The sequence below is a fragment of the Spermophilus citellus genome (assembly GCF_964194105.1).
Source record: "Spermophilus citellus genome assembly, chromosome: 18".
Taxonomy (NCBI): Eukaryota; Metazoa; Chordata; class Mammalia; order Rodentia; family Sciuridae; genus Spermophilus; species Spermophilus citellus.
The window spans coordinates 14,841,384-14,861,505 of NC_138200.1; the positions used below are offsets into that span (position 1 = coordinate 14,841,384).

Below are 20,122 nucleotides of genomic sequence, written 5' to 3' on the forward strand. Positions count from 1 at the left end.
GAGGTTCAGGATAGAATCACTGTACCCTGGGCCATAGAAAAATTCCCCTGCTTCAATTTTCTGGGGTATTGAGTGGAGCTCTTCTCCTTTCTCTTGGTGCTCCCCACCTCCATCCCTCTACCTATCCCACTGATCACAGCCCCAGTGCCTGATGGATGGAGATGGAAAGGAAGAGGGCTGAGATAAGAGAAGTATTCAATTAAGATAACAAGGAACTGGCCTGGGAAGGTCAGAGAGGCAAAGGGACTTGTCCAAGGTCATACACTTACATAATCTAATAAATGATAATAGCTAATTCTTCTGTTGGGGCTTCCTATGTACAACAGACTTCTATAAGCACTATGTATTAACTAATTTAATTCTTACAATAGCCCACGAAGAAGGTACCATTACTATCCCCAATTTAAAGATGAAGAAACTGAGGCACAGAAGCTAAAATTGGTCGCTTGAAGCCTCATGGCTAGATGGTCTGTACAGTTAAAATACCAGCCCCAGGTCACCTTGTAATCACTGGCCATACTCTCTCTTAGCAAGAGATTTAGAGAACCATCTCTTCCTCTTCCTTCCCCTCCTTTCATGCAGTTCCCACCCATCCATGGCATCCAGGCTCTTGATTGTAAATAATCCAATCAGAAAGGAGCATGTACAAGGACTTGCCCAATCAGGAGCCAAGAGTTTGGAAAGCAAAAACCAATCAAAGAGGGAGAGAGACTCTGGGAGGCAGTCCAATGCAGAGTGGGTATGACTAGAATGGTGGAAGGACCAATCAGAGAGGCTAGAACAGAATCTGTTATCCAATGAAGAGTCAGCACATGGGGTGTGGCTTTGGGTTTAGTCTGACTCCTCAGAGGGGCGGTACCAGCCAGGGACCACCTTTTCTAGTTCTGCCAGCCGAGCTTTTAGACTCCCAAGATCCAAGCTCCCTAGTTTTAAAATCGGGCCTCTAGACTTTCCCTGAGGCACGGTTTCCTCCCAATCTTGAACGTGAGCATGGCTTATATTTCAAAGTCTGGTCTTCAGGGAGGAGTTGGGAGGGGAAAACCCAGTCTAGGCATGAAGCGCCATGCCTGGACCCCAAAGTTAATATGCTGTCAGTGTGGAGGCCAAGGCGGAAGGATGGGCTCAGGCTGAGGGTGTAGGCGGTGGGTGAGGTCCAGGCCGGGGAAGTCTGATGTTCTATACTTTGGGGTGGTCTCTAAGAAGTGTGGGCCTCCTCTGAAAGGACTTGGAAGTCGCTCCTAAGGGTCAGATTGGGGGTAGTTTTTGCTGTGGGGCAGAGCCTAAGACAGGGGGTGGAGCTTAGGCTTGGGGCGGGGCCTATATTGTTGAGGACGAGGATTGGTCCTAGGAAGTCTGGGCGGGGATGGGGTGGCGCCTGCCTCTACTCTTAGGGCTCAGGAGGCTGAGGCAAGAGGATCTCCGGTTCAAAGCCAGCCTCAGCAAAAGCCAGGCAGTAAGCAACTCAGTGAGACCTTGTCTCTAAATAAAGATAAAAAAGGGCTGGGGATGTGTGTCAGTGGTTAAACCCCCCCCCTGGGTTTAATCCCTGGTACAAAAAAAAAAAAATGTCTGGGATAGGATTAGGGTCCCATGAAAACAACTACCCCGCCCACGACCACCTGTTGCTCTACACTGGAGGCCAGTGAGCAAGCACTTCCTGACAAGGGACATCCCCCAGTGCTGGGGCACACCCCTTCCCAGTTAGTGATTGCAGGCTTAGGGAGGGTTACTGAGGTATCTGAGGGGAGTTTGCAGCCAGCCTCGCTCCCCAGCCCCCCGCCCCTCTTTTTTCATATATATTTTTAGTTGTAGGTGGACACAATACCTTTATTTTAATTTTATGTGGTGCTGAGGATCGAACCCAGTGCGAGGCAAGTGCTCTACCACTGAGCCACAACCCCAAGCCCCCAACATTCTCTTAAGGAGCACTCAAGAATGTGTTTACTGAATACCTACAGGGGCCAGTCTCCGGTGTCCATGCTGTGAAGAGGCTTACCTTTCAGATGAGATGAGGGGGTGGTCAGGGTGGTATGGCAGTAGACAGAGGCTTACCTTTCAATGACTAGAAAATAAACAATGACACTGGGCATAGAGGTGCATGCCTGTGATCCCAGCAACTCAGAAGGCTGAGGCAGGAGGATTGCAAATTAAAGGAAGACCAGCTTCCGCAATTAGTGAGGCCCTGTCTCAATTTTTTTTAAAAAAGGGCTGGGGATGTAGTTTAGTAGTAAAGTACCCCTGGGGTCAATCCCCAGTACAAAACAAACAACAACAAGAACAAACCAATGAACCACTAAATAAGCAATAAATAGAAAAAAAGTAAATGATAAGATTCTTTCAGAAAGTGTTAAGTATTACGAATGGTAAGAGCTGTTGGGGCTCTTTGCTGCCACTTTAGTCCCTAGAAGCATCCTCCTGCTTTTTTCCATCTCCAACATTTATTATGACAAATTTCAAACATGCAGCAAAGTTGAAATAATTTTCCAGTGAACACCCGTATATCTCCCACCTAGATTCTACCGTGAACATTTCACAGTGCTTGCTTTATTACATAGCCGTCCATCAACTCATCTTAATTTTTATGCATTTCAAAGTAATTTGCAGACACTGGAACACTTGGTGGGACCTGAGGGGTGTGTGTATGTGTGTGTGCGCGTGCGTGTAAATTGGGCTGGAAAGGGAAGGTCTCCCTGAAGGGATTACATTTATGACCTGAATGAAAAAGAAGAACCAGCCCAGGAAAGGGGGAAGAGAGCCAAGCCCGGGGCTGCTGTGAGGTGGGTGGGTAGTGAAGGCTCACTGAAGCTGGGAGGTAAGAGTGGCTGGGAATGAGGTCAGGAGGTGGGCAGGGGCCTGAGCTCACAGATCTGTGAAGGAGGCGCCTCTGCCGGGCCTCAGGCTCTTTGGTTCTCCATCTTTGTGTGTCTGTTTCTCTTATTGTCTTTTTCCCCTCACCCCTTCCCACTCCTGTCCGGTCCAGGCCTGCCCTCCTTCCTCTTCTTCCCTTCACTTTCATCCTATTCTACCCGTGTGACCTTGGGCAAGAGACCAAACCCCTGGATGCCTCTCTTTTCCTCATCCATAAAATGGGGATAGTAAGGGGACTCTTCGTCATGAAGATTGGATGAACTTCATACAGATACGCGAAGCGCTTGGAACCACTGCTGGCACACACTAGTGCTGCATGTGTGTCCAGTTTTGGTGTGTGATTGCGTTTTGTTTTGTTCTTGGTTGGGATTAACCACTGGGGATTGACCCCAGGGCCTTGTGCATTCGAGGCAGGTATTCTACCACTATAATCCAGACCTTTGTTCTTACCCTTTTCCCTACTTCCATCCCCCTGCCCTGGTCCCATGCTCCAGTAGGAACCATGGGGTTGGGGTGGAGATGAGGCCTGTGAGTGGGGGGGGGGGGTAAAGGCGGGGAGGTGGAGTCTAGGCAGTGTAGAGATTGTGAGTGTCCTCTGAGGCACTTGGTAGTTGTGAGAGGAGTCAAGGTTCACTACAGGGAGGATCTGCCTAGGCGGGCTTGCTCTGGGGCCAGGGCAGGCCTCATGTGCTGGCACAGTTAGGAAGAATATTCAGAAGGGGTTTGGAGGAGGATTGCCATACAGTAAGATCAAAAATGGGAATGATTGGAGACTCCAGGGATCTGGGGGACTGCAATAAGACATTTTGAAGCTGGAACAGTGGCACATACCTGTAATATGATCCATCAGGGAGGCTGAGGTAGGAGGATTGTAAGTTGGAGGCTAGGCTCAGCAGTTTAGTGAAAGCCTGTCTTAAAATAAATAAAACAATTGGCTGGGATCTAGCTCAATGGCAAAGCGCTTGCCTAGCATGCACCAGGGGCTGGTTCTATCTCCAGCATGAACCCAAAAGGACAAATTTTGAGGGGAGTTCTTGCTGGGTTTGGGGGACCTTGTGAGTTTTTCAGGAGATGGAGAATGGCCTGAGACATTTAGTGGGGTTTGAGGGAGGGCCTGGGAGGTCAGCTCTGGAGTAGAGATTGGACCAAAGGAGCTGAACAAGGAAGGATCAAGGCCTTCTGGGCTCCATGAAAGTTACAGTTTCTGAGGCTGGGTGCAGTGGCACATGTTTGTAATCCCAGGGGCTTGGAATGCTGAGATAGGAGAATGGCGAGTTCGAAGCCAGCCTCAGCAAAAATCAAGGTGCTAAGCAATTCAGCAAGACCCTGTCTCTAAATAAAATACAAAAAAAGGGCTGAGGATATGGCTCAATGGTTGAGTGTCCCTGAGTTCAATCCCTGCTACCCACCTCCCCCCACCCCCACCAAAAAAAGAAAGTTAACAGCCAGAAGGAAGGGTCCATAGGGTCCAAGAGAAAGGAGTCAAGGTCTTCAAGGGAGCAGAAATGGTGGGAAGTCCTGCAAACCAGGGTTCTGGAAAACAAGGGGGTGCCCTGAGGAAAGGAAGAGAGGGAAAGATCTCAGGCCCCAGGAGTTGGAGGAGGGTTTGGGGTCTAATGGGAAAAATTTAGGGTCCTCCATGAGGAAAAAAAGACATTTTGGGGTCCTCTAGAAGTTAGACATGGTCAGAGTCCCTGTTGGGAGCCAGGAAGTGGCTTAGGGTCCTTGAGTGTGGAAGGACATGGCTGGGGTCTCCAAGGAGTGGGACCTGGTTTGAGGTCCCTAAAGATTGTGGTCCTCGATGACTGTGGTTCGGGATGGCTATGGTCCTGGAAACATGTTCTGGGTCCCCAGAGTGAGTAAGGCATGATCGGGTGGTCTCCTGGCCTTTGGCATACGGTCTGGGTCTTCCTTGGGTGTTGGGGTGTGGTCTGAGGGCTACCTGAATGTTGGGATGCGATTTAAAGTCCCTGAGGGGTGGTCTGGATCCCCTTGGATGCTGGGATATGATCGAGGGTCTCTGTGCTTGGGGGGCACGGTCTGGAGTCCCTCAGGTGCAGGGTACAGTCTGAGGTCACCCAGGAGAATAAGACACGGTTCGTGGTCTGGGGTGGCTCTTCATCATGGTCTGGACCCTCAAAGGAGGTGAGGCCTGGTCTGAGGTCCCCTGGGTTTTGGGACGTGATCCCAGGTCTCCGCAGGGAAAGCCGGGGTCCCTGTTCCAGTTGGGGCGTGGTCTGGGGGTCTTCGGGCGGCCGCCGGGGCCGGGGGTGGGGCCGGGGAGGGGTCGGGGGCGGGCCCGCGGCGGCTCCGCAGTGGAGCGGGGTCTGCGGCGGCCCGGGGCCGGGGTCTGGGGCGTGCGGCCGCCCCGCCCGCCGCCCCTCGGCTCGGCGCCCCCTCCCCCCTTGCGGCGGCGGCGGCGGGGCCCGGACGGCGGGCGGCGCGGAGGGCGGAGCTCGGCGGCGGCCGGGAGGGCGGGAGGCGGGCGGGAGGCGGCCCCGCGGCACCGCGCCCCCTCCCCCGGCCCTCCCCCCACCATGGCGCGGAGCGAGGCGGCGGCGGCGGGGCCGGGCCCGGGGCCCCCGGGGGCTGGGTGAGCGCGACCGCGGCGGCCGGGAGGCGGCGGGCGGGGGCGCGGTGTGAGCGGGCGTGAGCGTGCGGGCGTGCGAGTGTGTCCGCGCGCTGCGGCGGCCCGGCGTGCGCCCGCGGCCCTGTGTGTGCCCGGCGCCGGCGTGTGCGGCGCCCCGCTAGTGTGGCCATCCGGGTGTGTGCTGGGTGTCGCGCTGGGTGGCGTGTCCGGCCGTGCGTGTGTGTCCCCGCGAGCGCTGGCCCTCCGGCGGCGTGTCGGGGGGCTGCCTTGCGCCCATCGGAGGGGCCGTGTGCAGGTGTGTGTGCGTGGGTTGTGTGCCCAGGTGTGGGTCCCCCAGCCGGCGTGCGCGGCTGGCGGCGCTGGGTGTTTGTGTCCGGGTTGGATGTCCATCCGAGGGTCTGTGTAGCCGGGTGTGTTCGCTCCGGTGTCCATTTGTGTGTGTGTGTGTATGTGTGTGTGTGTGTCTTCGGGTTGTGTGTCTCCGAGGGTGTGTGTCTGTGAGTCCACGTCAGGTTTCCTGCCGGGGGCTGAGGCTCGGTGCCTTGTGGGTCCAGGCCTCTGTGTGGGTTTGGGGGAGGGGAGTTTGCCGCTCCCTCGGTCCATGTCAACTGGGGGGGTCCTCAACGGTCCTTGGGGGAGACGGCCATGTCTTCCCCTTCCCGGTGGCTGGGGGGGATGGGCTGCCTGGAGGTGGACAGATGGAGGGATGAGAGGCCGAAGGATGGACAGATGGGCTCTGGGGTGGGGGGGCAAAGACCTGGCCCTTCCCCATCCACCCCACCCTAACTCCCCCACTGGCCAGATATCTGCAGATGGGGCCAGAGTTGTCTGCATCCCCGTGGCCAGGCTGGGGGACCTCCGGGGTGCTGCTGGGGAGATCTCCTTGGAATGGTGCTTTGGGACTCAACCCCCAATCCTTTGAGATTCCACCTGCTGAACTCTGACCTCTGGCCCCAGGCTTATGCCGGGGTTTGAGGAGGGGCGGTGCAGAGTGTGCTGGGAGGGATGTTAGCATTTCTTTGGTCTGGGAAGTAGGTGGGGTGAGGGTGCCTCAGGGCTGGAAGGAATGTGTGTCCCTGACTGTGAGTGAGTGTGAATCTGGGCCTGTGGGTTGTCTGTGCTACTGTGGTTTAGTATTTTGTATGCATTTGTAAGTGTGTAAATCCCTCATGGGACTGTTGTATGAATATGTGTCTGTTGTGAGTGAACATCTAGGAGTGCCTGAGAAGGTGGATCTTTTTTGTGCCTGTGTTTGCTTGTTCCAGGATCTCCCAGCCTTGCAAGTGTCTGTGTACACTTGTAGTTCAGAGTACATGTGTGAGGTGTGTACCAGCTAGTGTATGCATGTGTGTTGGTCGGTGTGGGAAGAGATCAGCTTCATGAGTGTGCATCGTGAGAATGTGGAGTCGTGAGTGTGTTTGGGCATTTCAGAATGTGCATCTATGAACTGCTGATTGTGCAGGTGTGTATGTTTTGGGGGTGCCCCTGTGTGTTGCTGAGAGTGCAAGGTTAGGTGCAGGTACCGGGTTGGCTGTTAGGGGGCATGTGGGTTTCTCTGTTGTGTCTGTGCATCTGTGAGTGTGTGAGGGAAGGTCAGTTTGTTTGTGTGATGTTGGATGCAGGTGTGTCCCTCTGTGTTGAGAGTCCATTCGTGCTTCAGTGTTGGTCTCTGGGGAGAGGGGTTCTATACGTTCAAACCTAAGTACAGGATGCAAGTGCTGTGTCCCTAGCACAAGGCTGACCTCACTTCTGGGTTCACCGGGATTGAGGCCCATTGGCATGACCTATAGGATGTCCGGGTCCAGCCTGCAGTCCCTGGACACAGTGTGCCCATATTGTTGGTCAGGAGCCATGGGAGGCAGGGAGCGCCCGGAACATGCTGGTGTGTCCATGGAGATCCAGATGTAGTGCCTTGGGCATGGGCCTGTGTGGGTTTGGACAGGTCCACACAGGTTGGTTGGGAAACAGGGTGATGGTAAAGATGGGAACCACTGGCCCATCCCCTCTCCAGCTCCTGGTACCTACTTAGGTCTTTAAATTTGGGGAACTGGGGTGTAAACCCTTGAGTCCTAAAGGAGGAAGCGTCTGATCTGAACTCCTGGGAGCCTGGGAACTTAGAGTCCTGGGTCTGAGAGAGAAGGGAGAAAATCCCAGACTCCAGGATCTTAAGGGAAGAGGCGGGTGGGGAGTTGGTGGCCAACATCCTGGACTCCTGGGTTTTGGAGAATCAACAGTCTTGAGGCTCAGTCTCCTAAGTCTTCAGAGATAACTTCTGGGGCCTCTGAGACACTGGAGAACTGCTGCAGAAGGGCTGAGAGACTGATCACCCCAGGGATTTCATTTGCTCAGATGATCCCCCAAGGCCTGCCCTGGTGCTTAGGAAGGAGCTGCAGGATGCTAACAGGGTGGTTTTATTCCTTTGCAGGTACTGGCCCAGGCCCTGACTTGCTGAAGAGAGGTGAGTAGAGCCCTTGAGCCGGGGAGAGAGATGTGGGGTGATGAGGCTTGTCCAAGCTGCTAGAGTCCAGAGCCCTGCCCAACAGGAATCCCGGCACAGGGTGCAACAGTGTCCGGAGGGGTCAGATTCCTGCCTACTCCAGCCCCAGGCTGAGAAGTGGTGGCCAGCCCAGGAGCATTATGTCTGGCTCATGGCATTCAGGAGGCTCTGAGACAGGGGTGGTTCTCAGGCCAGGAGGCATCCCCTCACAGGATGGATAAAAGGTGGTCAGGAAAGAGGGGTTCCCTCAGGATATCAAAATGGGTACAAGAGGGTTTCAGGAAACAAAATGAGTAATGGCTTGGAGGTAGATGTGGCTATGAGATGTGTTTGGACGCGTGTGTAGAAGACCTGCTATTCTGACCTGAGAGAAAGTAAGAGAAAATAATAAATTAATAATAGTAATAATAATAACAGCAGCCGCTCACATTTATGTAGGGTTTCCTTGTCGGGAACTAGAAACATTATAAAATACAATCTCACTGAATCCTCACAACAGTACTAAGAGGTAGGTCCCATTGTTATCCCTTTTTACAGGTGAGCACACTGAGGCATAGAGGAGGAGTCACCTGATTAAAGTCACACAGCGGGAACTTGGGGTGGGAACCCAGGCAGTACTGCAGGGCCGCTCAATAAATGCTGTTGTCATTGCTCCTGTGGGTCCTTTGGGTCCCTCTCTGGCTGAGGGAGTGTACAGTTTTGACAAAACTCTGTGCTTGTTGCAAAGCTTGGGCTCTGAGCGCTGGTGACCTCACAGCCAAGCAGGGGCTGAACTGGGCTCCTGTCCTTGGAACCCCACTTTCCAGGCCAGGGATTTCAGTCAATCCAGAACAGTGTCCTAGAGGGAGAGGAGGACACTTGGGGGTGGGTGCTCAGAGGTGGTGGGGTGCCGGGACCAGGTCTCATTTTCACTCTTCAGCCCAGTCACCATCTCCCCCCATCTCTGACTCCTCTTCCTCTGTTTTTGTCCAAGGCCTTTTTATTCTTCTTATCTCCCTTCCGCTTTCTCTCAGTCCCTCTGTCCCCTGTCTTTCCACTCTCAGTTTTTCTGTCTTTCTGCTTCAGTGTCACCCCATCTTTTCACATTGATTGATTGATTTTTTGAGGTGCTTGGGGAGGAGCCAGGGCCTGGAGCATGCAGGGCGGGGTCTACCACGAGCCACGCCCCCTGCACCTTCATCTTCTTTTGAGACTTTTCCTGTTTTTCTGCCTCTTTCTCCGAGTCTATCTGTTCCTGCCAGTCCATCCCTGTCCCCCGTCCCTCCCTGCCTCTCTACACCTCTCTGACTTCTTGGTCCCAGTTTCCCTCCCACAGGCGGAAAGATCAAGACTCACATTGCCACTGCTCCCAGGCAGATTCTGGGAAGAGGGCCAGCAGGGGTTAGGGTACAAGGCAGGGTGGGATGAAAGCAGTTTCTGGGACAGCCCCTTCCCATCCTTTCCTCTGCACCCCCCACCCACCCTGTGTTGTGATGGGAAATGACATGTCGTGGGCTGGAGCCGCCGCAGGGGGAATCCCTGCTGGAAGGTTTTGCCTGGAGCAGAGGCATAGCATGAGTGTGTGTGTGTGTGTGTGTGTGTGTGTGTGTAGGCATGCATGGGGCCTCGTGTGTACCTACTGATGTGAGCACCAAAGCTGGCCCTGCTTGGGAACTCAGCTAAGCCTAAGACAAAGCCAGACTCATAGAGGGACTTCCTGAGGCTAAGCTGGGAGACTGATGTCTTTTCCTCAGCCCCTCCTACTTGAACATTCTCTCTGCCCCTCCCTGCAAAAGTGTGTGTGTGGGGGAGACCTTAATGTTTATTGAGTGTTTACTGTATGTCAGGCTTTGTGTTCAGTCATTCCTATGCGTGGTGACCATCATTTATGAATCAAGAAATTAGTGGGGAAATAGGGGAGTCACTGGTGTGGGGTCATAGAGCTAGCCACAGGGGAAACCAGGATTTGCACTTGAATCTGTTTGATTTTATTATACTTGCTTTTAATAATAGCGCACAGTTCTGTGCCTGGTACACATTAAGCGCTCAATGATGATGATGGAGGTCACTGCTAGCATGTATTGATCCCACTTTATATGCCAAGCACTGTTCTAAGTCTGCCCTATTTGTTAACCCAAATGATACTCAAAAAAATAAGACTTATTTCTATCTCCGTTTTACAGATGAAGAAACCGAGATTCAGAAAGGTTCAGACACTTGCCCGAGGTCATTCAGCTAGTAAGTATTACAGCAGGGATTTGAGCTCAGAGAGTCCGGCTTTGATATTCCTGGCCTTAAACTACAGTCAATAGCTATTTCAAAATATTTGTTGGGTATGGAAGGTACCAGGCTGGGCCAGGTGTCTGATCAGGAGGTCGCACCTAGAGGAGGGACAGGGGTTGGGTGGGACACTCAAGGGAGGAGCAGTGGGACTTTGCCGACCAGCATGAAATACTGTAATTTGTTAATAGGCAATGCATGCCGGCGGATGGTGGGTCCTGTCGCTGTCCTATAGAATACAGTGATTTGGCGGGGAGGAAACCGGGCCTGACTCTTAGCAGGACGTCCCAGGAGCCCTGAGCGTGGGTAACCGTATCTTTCCCTGCAGGTCTCACCTCCCGCACCTCCCGCTTTTTCATTGCGCCATGGCTCCAAGTCCCTTTTCCTCGGCGCTCCTCTCGCCACCACCTGCTGCCCTGTCCTTTCTGCTGCTGCTCTGGGCGGGGGCATCTCGAGGCCAGCCCTGCCCTGGCCGCTGCATCTGTCAGAACGTGGCGCCCACGCTGACCATGCTGTGCGCCAAGACGGGCTTGCTCTTCGTGCCACCCGCCATCGACCGTCGCGTGGTGGAGCTGCGGCTCACCGACAACTTCATTGCCGCTGTCCGCCGCCGAGACTTCGCCAACATGACCAGCCTGGTGCACCTCACCCTCTCCCGGAACACCATCGGCCAGGTGGCGGCCGGCGCCTTTGCCGACCTCCGTGCCCTCCGCGCCCTGCACCTCGACAGCAATCGCCTGGCGGAGGTGCGAGGAGACCAGCTGCGGGGCCTGGGCAACCTCCGCCACCTGATCCTTGGCAACAACCAGATCCGCAGGGTGGAGTCGGCTGCCTTCGACGCCTTCCTGTCCACAGTGGAGGACCTGGATCTGTCCTACAACAACCTGGAGGCCTTGCCCTGGGAGGCGGTGGGCCAGATGGTGAACCTGAACACCCTCACCCTGGACCACAATCTCATCGACCACATCGCCGAGGGGACCTTTGTGCAGCTACATAAACTGGTGCGCCTGGACATGACCTCTAATCGCCTCCATAAACTTCCCCCCGATGGGCTCTTCCTAAGGTCCCAAGGCAGCGGTCCCAAGCCCCCCACGCCGCTGACGGTCAGCTTCGGCGGGAACCCGCTCCACTGCAACTGCGAGCTGCTCTGGCTGCGGCGGCTGACCCGGGAGGACGACCTGGAGACCTGTGCCACCCCGGAGCACCTCACCGACCGCTACTTCTGGTCCATCCCAGAGGAGGAGTTTCTGTGTGAACCTCCGCTGATTACGCGGCAGGCGGGGGGCCGCGCCCTGGTGGTGGAGGGCCAGGCTGTCAGCTTGCGCTGCCGGGCTGTGGGGGACCCTGAGCCTGTGGTGCACTGGGTGGCGCCAGATGGGCGTCTGCTGGGGAACTCCAGCCGGACCCGGGTCCGTGGGGACGGGACGTTGGATGTGACCATCACCACCTTGAGGGACAGTGGCACCTTCACTTGCATCGCTTCCAATGCTGCGGGGGAAGCCACCGCGCCTGTGGAGGTGTGCGTGGTACCTCTGCCGCTCATGGCGCCCCCGCCCGCTGCCCCGCCGCCTCTCACCGAGCCTGGCTCCTCTGACATCGCCACGCCTGGCCGACCTGGTGCCAACGATTCAGCTGCTGAGCGACGGCTTGTGGCAGCTGAACTCACCTCAAGCTCCGTGCTCATCCGCTGGCCCGCCCAGAGGCCCGTGCCTGGCATCCGCATGTACCAGGTCCAGTACAACAGCTCCGTGGATGACTCCCTCGTCTACAGGTGGGTATGGGTGCTGCAACCCCCATCTCCTCCCAGCCCAGGGTCCCTTCCTCCCACCAGCCGATTCCCTTGGCCTTCTTGCTTAGCTGGGGTTCTGGATGGACTTGCAGGGTCATCTCAGTCCCCATCTCCTCTCTCGACTCTCCTTCTTCCTGTCTTTGTTTTCTTTTCATTTAGCAAATATTTGTTGAGCACCTACATGAGCAAGACTAGGGCTGGGCACTGGACTCATAAGAGTGAAGGAGCTCACTGTGATCCCTCTGTCACCTGATGCATGATCAATGTCACTGCTCACCAAAGGTGTCTGATTGTGCACCTCATCAGTTACACATTTGGGAGCACCAAACACACACACAGACACACACACACACACACACACATATAAATATATATATTTAGATTCCTATTCATAAATTATAAACAGAATTATAGAATTATAAGTACTATACCAACACATTATATGGGTACATCATACAGAAAAAATGGACTTTTATTCTATTTATTTATATGTGGTGCTGAGAATCGAACCCAGTATCTTACACATTCTAGGCAATGCGCTACCACTGAGCTACAACCCCAGCCTAGAAAACAAAATGCATGACAAAAATATAAGTTATTTCCACCCTCCCGTGGGTTGGAAGTCACTGTCCTGGTGTGATGGCGTGGACAGACAAAGGAGTTACTTCCTCCCATTGTCTCCTACTTCCCTGCTTGAATCTCTCCATCTGCTCTACCTTCTCTCTCTCCTCACGAAGGCACTTAGACTTTGCTCTGTGCTAGGCCCTGACCTGGGTGCTGGGGACCCAAGGAGACCAAGAGATCCAGTCCTTGCCTTCAGGGCCCTACATGCACCACAAATCACTGTCATGGCCCCACAGTGTCTCTCCATCGTGGTAGTTTTCAGTATGACTCGGCTACAGATGGGCACACAGTGGGTACTTCATGAACAGCCGTTGGCTTCACAGATGCTTCTCCCTCGTGCACACTGCAGAGGGGCTGCTGAGTGCCTGCCTCGCGCTTAACTGTACTTGTGGATGCCAAAGTGGCCAGAGCCATTCCCTACTGTGGGTAGCCCCGGCTGTTGGGAATGCGGAAACCTTCTCAGAAAGGCCTGGCTTTTGCTCCCCATCCTCGCCTGGCTCTCTGGGCCACAGTCTTGGCATGGAGCAGGCCCGTTCCCACTGCTGGCTGCATGCATACATGCCTCTCTTTCCCCTTGTCTGTTTTCCTCATTTTTGTCTTCTTAATTCTGGTCACCAAACACTGAGTAAATGCCTACTGTGTGTCAGACCCTGTGCTGGTCCCAGGGCCCACTGAGATAGACTGGCCCAGTGTCCTAAGAGTAGACAATGAATGAGACAAAGAGCTTCATAAGACACCTCCAGAGCTGGCAGCAGACTCCCAGCTCTGTTGCAAAGCAGGCAGCATCCCCCCGCTGATTTGACTTGATTTGCTGATTTTTTTCTGGTGCTGGGGATTGTGATGCCAGGTGGCCTGCATGTTAGGCAAGTGCTCTGCCATGCCCCACCTGCCCTCTCCTCATTTTATAACAGAGAAACTGAGGCTCAGTGGAGAAAGGCACTTGCCCTTGGTCACACAGAAATAGCAGAGCTGTCCTTTTTATGCAGACACACACTTACTGAACACCTACTGTTTGCCAGGCAGGGTGGAGGGGAGGTGGATAATACATTTCTGTAAATGACTCAGTTTTTGTGAGTCTCCACCTGTTTCTTTGCTTCTTTTTGACCCATGGCTACCATCTGGCAGGATGGGGGAAGGTTCAAGGCCCCAAACCTTGAATATATACTGATGTTGATGGTCCCCTGTCCTCAGCTGGGGACTTTTCCCTTCTCCTTAGGGCCTCAGTTCCTGTTCTTCATTCAGGAACTCCATTGCAGATGCCTGCACTGTGGCACTGCAGGGGTTAACTTCCTCACTGCTGCCATGGGCGGAGGTGACATCCAACCAGAAGCCTGCTCAGCTGCTTCTCTGGTCTTGCAGCCAATTAGAGACACATGGGCCCAAGCTTCCTTAAGGAGCCCGCCTCTGTCCTTGAAAAGGGGGGAGCCCCTAGCAACTGGTTATTTAGAGGAAGAAGCAAGAGGAATCCAAGGCTCAAAGACAGGAGATGAGGAGGGACAAGGGAGACTTAAAACCAGAGGCCAAGGGTGTTGGCTGGGCTGGCAGTGGTCTGCAAAAAGTGGGAGAGATGGCCCTTTTGGGGGTGTGGCCATACTTGAAGTCTTTGGGTGGGAGGGTGGCTCATGGTGGTGGGCCCTGGGAGGCAGGATGACTGGGGGTGGGGCTTCAGGACCAGAAGATGGCCCTGCTGGAGGGGAAGAGGGCCTTGGAGAGGTATGCAGCCCCTGGAGATGGGCAGGGCCTTTCAGCAGTGTTGCAGCTGTTTCGCATGGTCCCAGGTGGAGGAAGGTGTGGTTCCAGTCCCTGGTGAGCCACTCAGGCCTTGTAGGAGAGAAGAGCTTGTGAGGCTGGGTGTTGGGTGTGCAAACTGGTGTGGACTGGCAGTCCTGGGTTAGCTGAGGCTGCATGCGGCCAACAGGGTGGAAGGGATGTGCTCAATAGAAGGGGACCAAGGCCTAGAGGAATGTCCTCCAGAGAGGAGAGTCTTACAGCCAAGGAGGAGTGCAACTCGAGGTAGAGTGGGAACCCCAGCAAGGGTTTCTGGCCACTTTAGGTGGGACATTAAGCTAATGGTGTTATTAAGCGCCAGACTTTGGATGTGTGAATTCATTCACTCCCCACACCATCTCTATGATGTGGGGTTTCCTATTATTTCTGTTAGGGAAAATGGTGCCCAGAGGTTAAGAAACTTACCTGAGGTGACAGAGCTGGTAAGGGGCAGAGGAGATATCAAAACCAGGCAGTCTGGCTCCCAGGTTTGGTTGGCTTTTAGCCACTTCTTTATATTCCTCCTCTTTTGAGGGGAGGGACCTGTTACAGGAAAGGAGCATGTGAGCTTGGCTACATTTGACCCAATTAAAGATGAATGTTTGGAAGCATGATATGGTGACTTCTGGTGGTGGAGTTAGGCATGCACATAAGGGGTGGCTGCCTCTACTACCTGGACAAAGAGCAGGGCATGCAAAGGGTGCACGCGGGCCGAAGCACCGGAGGGAAGCATCCCTAGTTGGCCTTGTGGGGTGCGGCTTGGAAGCCACGTTTCAGTCAGAAGCAGAGTAGCTTGTAGCAGTGGCCCCTTAATGAGCTGGAATGTCTACTTGAGCGCTTGGAAATTGTGCCAGAAGTAAATGTTTTACCCAGAAGCTATGTTTTACCCAAAGGTGGGGCATACAGATGAGGGAGTGCATTATGGTTTCCCCTGAAAGGCAGGTATATGTATAAAAGAGGAACTAGGAAATCATCGTTTGTCCCAGTGGGAATAAGGGTTTCTGAGTTGTTGAACTGGGTATCCACTGGTGTGGGGGTGGGGCATATAGATAAGGGGGTGTGGCCCGTAGCACCAGTTCCATATATGCTAGATATATGCAGATGAGGGAGTTTGAATGGTAGTTGACTTGGTAGGAGTGAGACGCTCTGAGGGAGCATGTCCCATGAGAGCAGGGGATGTAAGATGAAGCGCTCTTCCCATGCGGGAGCCAGGATGTAGTCATCCAAATGAATGGCTGATAGCATCTCAGAGAGCCAGGTGTGTCTGAGGTCGAGGCATGCAGATGAAAGGGTGGTAGCCATGGTCGCGTAAGCCTGGGTATATAGGCTGATGCAGGATGGCTGCTGCTGCCTGAGTTGGGGGTGAGACACAGGAAGTATGGTTCAGTCCCCACTGTTCACCAGGGGTGGGGAATAAAGTGAAAGGATGCGGTTCAAGACTAGGGCTAACTCCGCCCTGATCCTGCCCCCTCCTGCAGGATGATCCCGTCCACCAGTCAGACCTTCTTGGTGAATGATCTGGCGGCAGGTCGCGCCTACGACTTGTGCGTGCTGGCAGTCTACGACGACGGGGCCACGGCTCTGCCAGCCACGAGAGTGGTGGGCTGCGTGCAGTTCACTACGGCTGGGGATCCTGCACCTTGCCGCCCGCTGAGGGCCCATTTCTTGGGCGGCACCATGATCATCGCCATCGGGGGTGTCATCGTCGCCTCGGTCCTCGTTTTCATCGTTCTGCTCATGATTCGCTACAAGGTGTATGGTGATGGGGATGGCCGCCGGGTCAAGGGCACCTCCAGGTCGCCCCCACGGGTCAGCCACGTGTGCTCGCAGACCAATGGCGCAGGCGCGCAGCAGGCCCCACCGCCGCCTGCGCAGGACCGCTACGAGGCGCTGCGCGAGGTGGCCACCCCAGCCGTCGCCGTTGAGGCCAAGGTTTCCGCGGTGGAGGCGGCTTCTGCGGAGCCGGAGGCGGTCCTAGGACGCTCGCTGGGCGGCTCGGCCACCTCTCTGTGCCTGCTGCCCTCCGAGGAAACTTCTGGGGAGGAATGTCGGGCCGCGGCAGGCCCTCGGAGGAGCCGTTCAGGGGCCCTGGGGCCGCCAGCTTCAGCGCCCCCGACTCTAGCTCTGGTTCCTGGGGGCGCCCCGGCTCGGCCGAGGCCACAGCAGCGTTATTCCTTCGACGGGGACTACGGGGCGCTCTTTCAGAGCCACAGTTACCCGCGCCGCGCCCGGCGGACAAAGCGCCACCGGTCCACGCCGCACCTGGACGGGGCCGGAGGGGGCGCGGCCGGGGAGGATGGAGACCTGGGGCTGGGCTCCGCCAGGGCGCGCCTGGCCTTTACCAGCACCGAGTGGATGCTGGAGAGTACCGTGTGAGCGGCGGGCGGGCGCCGGGACGCCTGGGGCCGAGTACCAACGCCCAGCCGCCCGGACGCCGGGGCGGGACTCGGGGAGAACGCGCAGCGCCGGGCCGTTGGAGTGGAGGGGAGACCCGGCTTCTCCTCCGCCAGGGGCGGGGCGGCCTCCGACCGCGCTGGAGGCCACGCCCCCGCGCCAGGGGCTGGGGGCGGGCCCGGCCTCCCCTTCAGGCCCCGCCCCTCCTGCCCCTCCCCCCGCGCGCTCGCGGACCTCGCTGGAGCCGGTGCCTTACACAGCGAAGCGCGGGGAGGGGCAGGCCCCCCCACACTGCAGCACTGAGACACGAGCCCCCTCCCCCAGCCCGGGACCCGGGGCAGGGGCGAGGGGCCCATTTCTTGTATCTGGCTGGACTAGATCCTATTCTGTCCCGCGGCGGCCTCCAAAGCCCCCCACCCCACCCCACTTACTCCCTGGTCCCGTCGGGTCTGGCTTGGGGTCTTCCTTTCTCTCTCCGCTCGTCTGTCTCTGTCCTTCCTCTGTCGTCTCTGTCCTTCCCTACTTGTCTCTCCTTTCTCTGTCCCCGCGTCGTGTCTCTTCTCCCTCTGTCCTTGTTTTGTCCAGTATCCCGACTCCCGATTTCCTTTCCCCACCACCCATTCTCCCGGGCAGGTCCCACTGGAAGGACCAGACTCTCCCCAGCCTCCCTTGTTCCCCCAGTAAATCCCCACACGAACAAAATTCAAAACCAAATCCCCCTCCCTACCGGAGCCGGGACCCTCCGCCGCAGCAGAATTAAACTTTTTTCTGTGTCTGAGGCCGCTCTGCTGACCAGTGTGTGTCATGTGCCTTGGGGGGGGGGGGGGAATGACCTAGATAGCTGCATAAGGACTCCTAAATCAGACTGAAAGAAGATGACTAACGGGCGGGAGGACTGGCAGACAGCTTCCTATCTTTTGAGAGACTTACGGGACACAAATTGGTAATAGAAGCTGACACATAGGGAGATGCCCGTTATGGGCTAAGCATTTAAGTCATCTAATCCTCACAACCAGCTTTGGACATCAGTATAGTATTGCCATTCCATTTTACAGGTGAAAAATTGAGGTCCAGAAAGTTAACCTGCCCATGGTGACAGAAGGTGGCAAAATTGGCATTTTAAAAGGCTGGTGGAGTGGAAGCTGGGGACACACTTGTGTTCCCAGCTACTTGGGAGGTTGAGACAGAGGATCATGGGAACCTGGGAGTTTAGGCCAGCCTAACTCCATCTCAACACTAAAAGGCAGGTGGCCTGCCTTCTGGGTCTGTCCTCATAACCCCAGCACTCTGCTGAGGGTCATTGAATTTTTGACTCTCTGAGTCCCTACAACTGTGTGAGGTGGGAGGCCTTTGTTCTTTGTTTTTTATTTTATTTTTTAGTACTGGGAATTGAACCCAGGAGTGCTTTACCACTGAGCTACATCCCCAGCCCATTTATCTATTTATTCATGCATACATACATACATACCAGGGATTGAACCCAGGGGCTCTTACCACTGAGCCACATCCCTAGCCCTTTTTTTTTACATTTTATTTAGAATTGTTTAGGTCCTTGCTAATTTGCTAAGGCTGGCCTTGATCCTTCTGCCTCAGCCTCCCAAGCTGCTGGGATTACAGGCATGCACCACTGCTCTGGGTTTTATTTTTTGAGTGGCCTTCTTGCTAAGTTGCTGGCCTCAAACTTGTGATCCTCCTGCCTCAGCCTCCTGATGGGATTACAGCCGTGCACCACTGCACCTGGGCCCTTGTTTCATTTTACAAAAAGGATTTTGAACCAGAGAGAGGTAAAATCATTTGCCCAAGGGCCCCTCCCCTGCCTCCCCACCCCTATGAATATATAGTGGAGCTGGCAGGTTGCCTCTGGTGGCTGTGTGTGGAGGCCAGGAAATGGCCCTAATGACTTCAGCTGAACTTAGCTATCTAAAGCCAGTATAGTGACGGGGTGGGTGGGGGCCTAGGTGAGTCACTGATTTGGAATCTGAGGGGTCCTAGGTGGGAATGTGGAGGTGATGTGGGAGGGGGCTGTCTTAGGTGAGGCTGAGGGCTGGGCTGGGGAGGGAAGGCTGGTTAGGGGCTCTGGGGCACCCTAGCCCTTGCAGGGACCCTGCAGTGAAAACTCCTTCCTCATCTTGGGGAAGCAGGAAGAAGGCTTCAAGCCAGTGAGGGGCCCCCTGAGGCCTGGGGAGGAGGAGAGAAAGACAAAAATAGAAACAGAGCAGGAGGGAGGAGGATGAATCTGGGCAGACAGGGTGGGAGGCAGCAAGGACAGAGGCACGTCAGGCACAGGCCAAGAGGCTCCCTCACCCAGGGGCCCGGCCACACTCACTTGCAGCAGTCAGGATGATGCCAGGTACGAGTGCTTCCCACCAGCCAGGCACCCAGCTCCCAACCCTCCTGGTGCAACAATAAAGAGTGTGGATCCCAGTGCACCATACGTGGCGCTCACGAGGTGGAGTTACTCTGATAATAAGCAAGATCACATTGAAAGCCTGCATCTGATTCGTGCAGTGTGGGCCTGTAAGATGGGCCGTGTTGCAATCAGTTTTCTAGATGAGGAAACTGAAGGTCAGGCAGGTTAAGGAGCTTGCCCAAGATCACAAGCTGGTAAGAGCAGAGCAATGATGGGTCAGCTGATCACCTCCAAATCCCACAACCCAACCATCAGACTTATATTGTCTTCATTTCACTTAATAGAACTCTATTGAGCATGTGCTGCATGCCTGACCCATTGCAGGGGCTACAGCAGCAAACAAAATAGAGAAAACACAATAAGAAAACCCTGGCTTATGGAGCTTTTATTCTAGAGGGGAGGAGAACATAAATAAGGAAGTAAATAGCACATGAGGATAAATAAGTGCCATGCAAAGAATGCAAACAGGATGATGGCACAGGGTATGACCATGAGACCCATTTAAGGTTGGGGGAGGAGTAAATGTGGGTGGCATTAAAGCTGAAGAAATGCATTGTGGGGGAAAGCACTCTTGGCAAAGGGAAGAGCGTGTGCAAAGGCCCTGAGGTAGAAGTATGCTTGGTGTATTGGAGGTGACTTGTCTGGATTGGAATGAGGGGAAGAATGAGATGGGAGAAGCAAGCACAGAGCATGTTCTGCAGAACCTTATAGGCTGTGATTAAGAAGTGACATGTTGCTGGACGAGGTGGTGCACACCTGTAATCCCAGCAACTCAGAGGCTGAGGCAGAAGGATTGTCAGTTCAAAGCCAGCCTCAGCAACTTAGCAAGGCTCTATCAAAATGAAAAATAAACAAAGGGCTGGAGATGTGGCCCAGTGGTTAAGCACCCCTGGGTTCAATCCTCAACAATAACAACAACAACTA

The 20,122-nt window shown here is 54.8% G+C and overlaps 1 protein-coding gene and 1 long non-coding RNA gene across 5 annotated transcripts; one reads left to right on the plus strand and one right to left on the minus strand.

Annotated features, from left to right (window-relative positions):
- Positions 1-5,350: 5,350 nt before the first annotated feature.
- Positions 5,351-17,039, plus strand: LRFN1 (leucine rich repeat and fibronectin type III domain containing 1). 3 transcript variants are annotated; one of them, XM_081275600.1, is made up of 5 exons: positions 5,351-5,461; positions 7,884-7,916; positions 10,118-10,172; positions 10,543-11,985; positions 15,873-17,039. In XM_081275600.1, exons 4-5 carry the CDS (start codon positions 10,580-10,582, stop codon positions 16,768-16,770), a joined length of 2,304 nt encoding a protein of 767 aa, XP_081131726.1. In that variant the 5' UTR covers positions 5,351-5,461; positions 7,884-7,916; positions 10,118-10,172; positions 10,543-10,579; the 3' UTR covers positions 16,771-17,039. The 3 variants fall into 3 exon arrangements, with proteins under 3 accessions (XP_081131726.1, XP_081131728.1, XP_081131727.1); XM_081275602.1 differs by lacking the exon at positions 5,351-5,461 and adding an exon at positions 5,612-5,632; XM_081275601.1 differs by lacking the exon at positions 5,351-5,461 and adding an exon at positions 5,650-5,753.
- On the minus strand, positions 13,460-17,581 carry LOC308638288. Of its 2 annotated transcripts, none has more exons than XR_014019815.1 (3): positions 17,516-17,581; positions 14,821-15,745; positions 13,460-14,448 (listed from the first exon to the last, which is right to left on the minus strand). It is a non-coding gene; the product is annotated as an uncharacterized lncRNA (long non-coding RNA). The 2 variants fall into 2 exon arrangements; XR_014019816.1 differs by lacking the exon at positions 17,516-17,581 and adding an exon at positions 15,897-16,034.
- Between the last annotated feature and the right edge of the window lie 2,541 nt (positions 17,582-20,122).

What these genes read in the sequence shown, in the direction of transcription:
- LRFN1 (XM_081275600.1), top strand. Translation starts at nt 10,580, where the DNA reads ATGGCTCCAAGTCCCTTTTCCTCGGCGCTCCTCTCGCCACCACCTGCT. An exon ending in GATGACTCCCTCGTCTACAG is followed by an intron (nt 11,986 to 15,872) that starts GTGGGTATGGGT and finishes CCCCTCCTGCAG; the next exon opens with GATGATCCCGTCCACCAGTC.